This window comes from Pseudophryne corroboree, chromosome 6, assembly GCF_028390025.1.
Source record: "Pseudophryne corroboree isolate aPseCor3 chromosome 6, aPseCor3.hap2, whole genome shotgun sequence".
NCBI classification, from domain to species: domain Eukaryota; kingdom Metazoa; phylum Chordata; class Amphibia; order Anura; family Myobatrachidae; genus Pseudophryne; species Pseudophryne corroboree.
Window position 1 is genome coordinate 7,607,746 of NC_086449.1, and position 8,535 is coordinate 7,616,280.

At 47.0% G+C, this 8,535-nt stretch overlaps 1 protein-coding gene across 1 annotated transcript in view; it reads left to right on the plus strand.

Moving 5' to 3' along the window:
- LOC134933932 (protein INCA1-like) overlaps nucleotides 1-8,055 on the plus strand; it is a 121,320-nt gene extending 113,265 nt beyond the window's left edge. The window contains exons 7-8 of the mRNA XM_063929474.1: nucleotides 7,408-7,479; nucleotides 7,963-8,055. Coding sequence (XP_063785544.1) covers nucleotides 7,408-7,479; nucleotides 7,963-8,055 — 165 coding nt within the window. The remainder of the gene's footprint in view (nucleotides 1-7,407; nucleotides 7,480-7,962) is intronic.
- Nucleotides 8,056-8,535: the final 480 nt, after the last annotated feature.

Genomic DNA, 8,535 nt, shown 5'->3' on the forward strand with positions numbered 1-8,535 from the left:
AATTTCAGTTAGGACGTTTTCTCCATTTTCTACAAGCCGGTGTGGATGCGGGCCTAAAGTTGGGCTCAATTAAAGTGCAAATTTCGGCTTTATCGGTTTTCTTCCAAAAACAATTGGCCTCCTTTCCAGAAGTTCAGACCTTCGTGAAAGGCGTATTGCACATCCAACCTCCCTTTGTGCCCCCTGTGGCACCATGGGATCTTAACGTGGTGTTGCAGTTCCTTCAATCTCATTGGTTTGAGCCTTTACAGGAGGTAGAGTTGAAATTCCTTACTTGGAAAGTGGTCATGCTGTGGCATCCGCAAGGCGGGTGTCTGAATTGGCGGCCTTGTCTCACAAGAGCCCTTATTTGATCTTCCATGAAGATAGAGCAGAATTGAGGACTCATCAGCAGTTTCTGCCGAAAGTGGTTTCATCGTTCCACTTGAACCAACCTATTGTGGTGCCAGTGGCTACTGACGCCTTGCTGGAATCGAAGCTTCTCGATGTCTTAAGAGCTTTGAAAATTTATGTCGCCAGAACGGCTCAGTTTAGGAAAACAGAGGCTCTGTTTGTCCTGTATGCTCACAATAAAATTGGGACTCCTGCTTCCAAGCAGACTATTGCGCGCTGGATCTGTCATACGATTCAGCAGGCTCATTCTATGGCTGGTGTGCCGTTACCGAAATCGGTGAAGGCCCATTCTACCAGAAAGGTGGGCTCATCCTGGGCGGCTGCCCGAGGGGTCTCGGCTTTACAACTTTGCCGAGCAGCTACTTGGTCGGGTTCAAACACCTTTGCGAAGTTCTACATGTCACAACTGAGGGCTGGTGCTGACCAGGGGGAAGCCTCAGTTGTAGGGGCTGAGGTATATGTGTACCTGGGAGGCAGTACAGGGTTCTTGGACATGCAGGGAACCTTTAGAACAAATGCCCGAAGGCGTGACCACGACAACAAGGGAAAGTTCAAAGGTTTTATTAAACACAGTTCAGAGGAATACTGATGACTTGGTACTGGTAATAGGAAACACAGTTCAGAGAAATACTTGGGATCGATGACGGAACACCGATGGTGACTTGGAATCGATGACGGAACACGGATGGTTACTTTGGGATCGTTGGTAAGCTTTGAGTGAAGCTGGGGTTCGCAGATAGAAATGCACTATTGTACTTAGACGCACAGGTGAAGCATGAAGTGATGCTGGGGATCGCTGGAGAATGGCTGCTGGGAAGCCGGAGTTCAGACACAGGTGAATCAGGGTAGACTGTAGAGGGTTAATCACTGGAGTGTCAGGTTACACTGCAGAGTATAATCACCAGGGAGTCAGGCTGTACTGCAGAGAAAGTCCATGGGAGAACTGCACACTGGAATCACTGAAGACAATTGAAGCACTGACATCTTTCCACCCCAGGAACAGGATATTTATACCTGCTAGGAAGCAGGGATTGGCTGGCTGATTAACCAGAGACCAGAGTGCAGCTGCTGTGTAATCAGGCTGGGAGCAGAGTGCAGCTGATAGGCTGAAAGGTAACATGTGATTAGGAAAACATGGCTGCGCCCATGGTAGCTTTTGGAGGGAAAGATTGTTTGTAACTTGAATGTGAGCTTTAACCATGAAGCTGCCAGAATCACAGTGAAGAGTTTTGAGACAATGAGATGCAGCGTGCTGCACACAGACAGTGCAGATGGAATCCAGGCTTGGAACACTGGGACAGTCTCAGGAGGCATTTGGAAGGTAAATACTGATAAGGAATTACCTAGATCGTGACACTACAAGTTTGATACCCTGGCTGATGAGGACCTCATGTTTGGTCAATCGGTGCTGCAGAGTCATCCGCACTCTCCCGCCCGTTCTAGAGCTTTGGTATAAACCCCATGGTTCTTGAAGTGTCCCCAGCATCCTCTAGGACGTATGAGAAAATAGGATTTTAATACCTACCGATAAATCCTTTTCTCTTAGTCAGTAGAGGATGCTGGGCGCCCGTCCCAGTGCGTACTGTATCTGCAGTTATTAGTTATGGTTACACACATGTTGTGTTACGTTATAGTCAGCCTGCTGCTGATGTTGTTCATGCCGTTGACTTGCGTTGTATTAAATGCCATGTTGTACGGCGTGCTTGAGGTGTGAGCTGGTATGTATCTCACCTTAGTTTAACAATAAATCCTTTTCCTCGAAATGTCCGTCTCCCTGGGCACAGTTCCTATAACTGGAGTCTGGAGGAGTGGCATAGAGGGAGGAGCCAGTTCATACCCCTTTGAAAGTCTTAAAGTGCCCATGTCTCCTGTGGATCCCGTCTATATCCCATGGTTCTTGAAGTGTCCCCAGCATCCTCTACGGACTAAGAGAAAAGTATTTACCGGTAGGTATTAAAATCCTATTATCGTATTATTATGTACGAGTGGTGCACACCGGAATATTCCATAGACGCTACACCAGAGGAAAACATAATAATTGCTTTATTTAGCATTATATTTACACGGCTCATGTACCTGAAGATTACAGTGAAATATTTAATATCAGTGATAATATGTTGAAAGTGCGACTGTTTTCGAGTTTTATCCGTGTCTATGAGACAGCCCCACTCTCAGCCCTCCGTGTCTCTCAGTAGCTGTCATCACTATTAATTGCACCGCCTCTAGCCTTGGCGCAGGAGATCTCGGTATGCTCAACCTCAGAGGTTATCTTACATGCGAACACTCCATTCTGCTCATTCTGCTGCCCGTCAAATGCTGCGGAGATGCGTTCACCTCCCAATCTTGTTATACACTAATAGGCAGATGTATTAACCTGGAGACGGCATAAGGAAGTGATAAACCAGTGATAAGTGCAAGGTGATAATGCACCAGCCAATCAGCTCCTAACTGTTAATTTACATATTGGAGCTGATTGGCTGGTGCGTTTATCACTGTGCATTTATCACTGGTTTATCACTTCCTTATGCCTTCTCCAGGTTAATACATCTGCCCGTAAATTCTTTAAAGTAATGAGCCAACACCGACTCATTTTGCAGTACGTATATTGTGGGTTATTCAGGTTTGTTAGCATATCAAAAAAGCACACAACTGGGTAACACCATGGTGCACTGCAGGTGGGGCAGATGTAACTTGTGCAGAGAGAGTTAGATTTGGGTGGGTTATTTCGTTTCTGTGCAGGGTAAATACTGGCTGCTTTATTTTTAAACTGCAATTTAGATTTCAGTTTGAACACCCCCCACCCAAATCTAACTCTCTCTGCACATGTTACATCTGCCCCACCTGCAGATCACATGGTTTTGGCCATTAGTTTGCTTTTTTGGTTTGCTAGTAAACCTGAATAAAGCCCATTGTCTATATAGCATTCAGACAGAGCCTTACATGAGGGTACCCTACGCGTTTTGTCTGAGTCTTCACCATCAGTTTAGTTTGTTTCGATGGCACCAAAAAACCCGCAGCACGTACAAGTGCAAATTAAGCAAACCGACAAGACGAGTGGCACAAAAACAAGTGCGAGTTGCACAGGAACAGTGATGAGTAGCACAAAACTACAGTAGTGCTCGGGCTTTGTAGGGAAGGTTAAGCAGCTTGGAGTGAATTCTGAAGGGAATGGGAACCAGTGAGGAGGTGCATGAGGTGTGATGGTAGAGGAAGATCTGCCTCATCGGAGCATTCTGCACGGACTGGAGAGGAGGAAGACATGGAGGAGGTTGCGGAATATCTGGAGATCATGAGAGTATGGACCAGGGTTTTGGTTACTTCCTGAGTGAAAAAGGGCCGGACTTCATCAGTGGTATCTATGGCCTCCCTCACCCAACTGATGATTTGTTACTATTCACTACATATCTGTGACTAGACGTGACAGTACAGTAAAGGCCAGTGGGTTCCCAGGCTTTGAGTAGCTCGTGAATAAATATGGGGGAATAAATAACATCTCCAGAACAAAATTTGCTGCCATATTGTCACGAAGACTACTCAGTTATCTGGGTTATTAGGTGGTACTAGGTGATGCTCACGCAATTACCCCAATTACTAATTATACAGCAGCTGAGGCTGAACACAGACGCGCTGCTAGCGGCTTGTAACAGTACCCCCATCCCCCCTTGACGAGGGGTTATGAAACCCCTAGATCCTGGTTTCCCGGGAAACTCTCTAAAGAAAAGTCTTTTTAGTCTAGGAGCATGGAGACCTCTCTCAGGAATCTCCTCAGGACCATAGCCCTTCCAATGGACCAGAAAGTGAACCTGACCACGCACAAACTTGGAATCTAAGATCTTCTCCACCACATACTACTGATGTCCATGAACCAAGACTGGAGCAGGTCTCCTCGTCCTTCTGGCCCAAAACCTCCTGGAGACAATTGCAGGTTTAAGCAAGGAACAATGAAAAGTGTTATTCATTGTCAGGGATCTGGGTAACTGCAAACGGAAGGCCACAGGATTGACTTGCTGAATGATTTGAAACGGACCAATATAACGGGGCCCCAACTTCTGGGATGGCTGTCGAAGTTTAATGTTCTGAGTAGACAGCCACACCATAACTCCCGTTTTGAACGTACACGGTCTCCAGAATTTATCCGCAAACTTCTTAGACCGGACCGCAGAATTCTCCTATACTTGATGTACTGTACCTTCTTCCAAATCTTCCTAAAATGCGAGGTAGTAGAGGAAGATTAATCTGCTTTCTGAGAAGGAATGAAGGTATTCGATTTGGGATGCAGGCCGAAAACACAAAAGAATGGAGACTTGGAAGTAGAGCAATGTTCAGAATTGTTGTGAGCAAATTCTGCAAAAGGTAGATTATCAACCCAATCGTTCTGACACTTGGAGACATAACATCGTAGATATTGTTCAAGGGACTGATTAACATGTTCAGTTTGCCCATTGAACTGTGGGTGGTAACCTGACGAAAAACTGAGGTTAATTCCTAACTCGGAACAAAAAGCCCTCCAAAAAGAGCAATAAATTGGGTCCACCTATCAGAGACAATGTCCTGAGGTAAACCATGAATTCTGAAGATATGAAAGATGAATAAGGTGGCAAGATCCTTGGCACTAGGTAGTTTAGTCAAAGGGGCGAAATGAGCCATTTTACTAAAGCGGTCAACAACCACCCAGATGACTGAACATTTTGAGGATTTTGGCAGATCCATAATAAAAATAGGATTTTAATACCTACCGGTAAATCCTTTTCTCTTAGTCCGTAGAGGATGCTGGGGACTCCATAAGGACCATGGGGTATAGACGGGATCCGCAGGAGACATGGGCACACTAAAAGACTTTGACTGGGTGTGAACTGGCTCCTCTCTCTATGCCCCTCCTCCAGACCTCAGTTAGAAACTGTGCCCAGGGAGACGGACATTTAGAGGAAAGAATTTATTGTTTAAACACGGTGAGTGTCATACCAGCTCACCCCACGAACATACCGCAGAACGTGGCATTCAATAGAATACCAGCCAACGGCATGAACAATACACAGCGACACGCTGAGAGACTACATAACACAACCAGTGTGTCAACACAACCAATAATAAGACACTGCATGCCATGGCATGAACAACGTCAGCAACAGCCTGACAGAAAAGAAACACCACAAGAGTGTAACCATAACCAGTAACTGCAGACACAGTACGCATTGGGACGGGCGCCCAGCATCCTCTACGGACTGAGAGAAAAGGATTTACCGGTAGGTATTAAAATCCTATTTTCTCATACGTCCTAGAGGATGCTGGGGACTCCGTAAGAACCATGGGGTTTATACCAAAGCTCCAGACCGGGCGGGAGAGTGCGGACAACTCTGCAGCACCGATTTAGCAAACATGAGGTCCCCATCAGCCAGGGTATCAAACTTGTATAGCTTAGCCAAAGTGTTTGAACCCGACCAAGTATCCGCTCGGCCACGTTGAAACCGCGAGACTCCTCGGGCATCCGCCCAAGAAGAGCCCATCTACCTAGCAGAATGGGTCACCACCGACTTCGGTAACGGCAATCCAGCCGTAGAGCGAGCACGCCGAATCGTATCCCAGATCCAGCGTGTAACAGACTGCATAGACGCAGGCGCCCCAATCACGCTGGGGCCACCGGACAAACAGAGCCTCTGTTTCCCCAATCTGAGCCAAATTGGCGATATAAATATTTAAAGCCCTGACTACATCTAGAGACCTTGAATCAGCCAATGCTTAAACAACCACAGGCATCAAATAGGCCGGTTTCTGCGAAACACAGAAACCACTTTTGGCAGAACTATTATCCGAGTTCTCAATTCCTCTTTATCCACCTGGAAAATCAAACAGGGGCTCTTATGAGACCCAGACGCTATTTCCGACATCCGCCCTGTGGACGCCAAAGGCAAAGCATGACCACTCTCTAAGAGAGAATTTTTAACACAACCTTTTATAAAGGTGCCAAACATTCTGACACAAGAAAACGCAACACAACGTCACGGTCCCACGGTGCCAATAGGGGCACAAATGGAGGTTGTACGTGCAGTACTCCTTCCACGAAGGACCGAACTTTCAAAAAGGTTGTCAAGTCTTTCTCGAAAGAAAATTTATAAGGCCAATACGCACTGAAATGGAGCCTAACTTCAGGCCTGCACCCACACTGGCTTGCAAAGAATGGAGAAGAACGACTCAGCTGAAATATTCCGTAGTAGCCTTCTTGGATTCACACCAAGACACATATTTTCTCCAAACACGGTGGTAAGGCTTTACCGTTACTTCTTTCTAAGCCCGAAGAAGTGTGGAAATTACTTCACTGGGAATATCCTTTCTGGTTAGGATATGGTGTTCAACCGCCACGCCATCAAACGCAGCCGCGGTAAGGTTTGATACACGCCCGGATCTTGTTGTAACAGTTCCTCACGTAGAGGAAGAGGCCAGGGATCCTCTATGAGTACATCCTGAAGAACTGGATACCAAGCCCCCCTTGTTTAGACCGGAACAATGAGGATCACCAGAACCTTCGTTCTTCTTACGTTTATTACCTTCAGAAGAGTGAAAACGGAGGGGACACATAGACCAACTGAAAACACCCAAGTAGTCCCGAGGACGTCCACTGCTATAGCTTGAGTGTCTTCTGACCCGGAACAATATCACTGAGATCTCTCGTCGAGGCGAGACGCCAACATGTCCAATTGAGGCACTCCTCGAAGACTTGTCGCTTCAGTGAAAACTTTTCGATGACAACCGTATTTCTCCCGGATGGAGTTCGCGTCTGCAGAGGAATCTAAGTCTCTGTCGCTCACATCCGGAACGAAGACTGCTAATATAGCGTTTACCAGTCTTTCCACCCAGCGGAAACTTTTTCTTTTTTTCGCATCTGCCATTGCCGCTTTGCTTCTTGTTCTGCCCTAGTGGCTTACTTACGCCACTGCTGTCAAGTCGTCCGACAGAATTAACACGGACAGATCACGAAGCATATGTTCATTGACAATAGCTCCACCTTCATCCCTCTAGGAGGTGAGAACTGAGCCGACACCACAGGAGCGAAACCCTGGCCATGAAGAGTATCTTCCGGCGCATGCGCAGGTGAGACCCGGACCACATTTCCGACTGGCCACGTGAAAACCAGTCTGGCATTTGACCTGCTCACCGAAAAAGGCCTCTTAGGCCGCACCCTCTTCTTCATCAACAGAACATATTGATGGATTGTCACTGCAAATCTGATCCGACTCTGGATCCTCAGACTTCTTTCCACAGGAACACACAGAACTTCAACCGTTCCGTATCTACTCTGATACCCACCTCCGACGCGTGCGTCGTTGGGAACAACCGCCGTCCCTTGTGTTGAAAAACAGTCAGAGAGAAACCAACGATTTGCACTTGTGTCCTGCCTTCGCCTTAAACAGGAGAGTGTTCCAGTACAGAACAACAATGGCTCTTACTATTGAAAGAAAACCATCCCACTGCCATCACTCCGGTGAAATGGCAAAGACAATCCTGGATATCCACCCAGGTAATCTGAATGCGGAGAACAACGCATTTAAACCTCTCAGATTTTCTTTTAAACAGGGACAGCAGGACAATGCCCTGAACCTGACGCACTTCTGGTACAGCGTCGCGTACTACCTCCCCTTCCAGAGGGTAAACGGCAAGATCTATTAGAAAAATCAGTGAGGGGAAACATCTGTAACGCCAGAATGTCCCCCCGTTTGATTCTATAATTAACTCACAGGTCTTAGTCTATTCCCGGACTGACTGAAAAGTAGTAGATGAGTCCCCACCGGAGTGGGCTCCAGCCAGATAGACCCAGCGACATGTGGTGGATGTGGTAGAAACAGAAAACGACCTCCGCTTCTGCGAACCTCACAAGGCTGCAGAACTCTTACCTTTTCACCTTCCACTGTCTGCACAGAAAAGGAAAAAAGAACGGCATCGAAGCGGTTAAAACGACTGCATTCCACAAAAGAATGCGTCACCAACCGCTGTGAAGGAGACTAACTCACGAAGTTATATTTACCAGCAGTCTCCGCCGAGATTGACTGAACTGAGGCATCCCCAAACAGCGGTACACCGTCACAGGAAAACATTCCAGTATCTCTCGGAGTCAGCCTCAGCATTCCCCCGGCCACACCTCCTGTATAC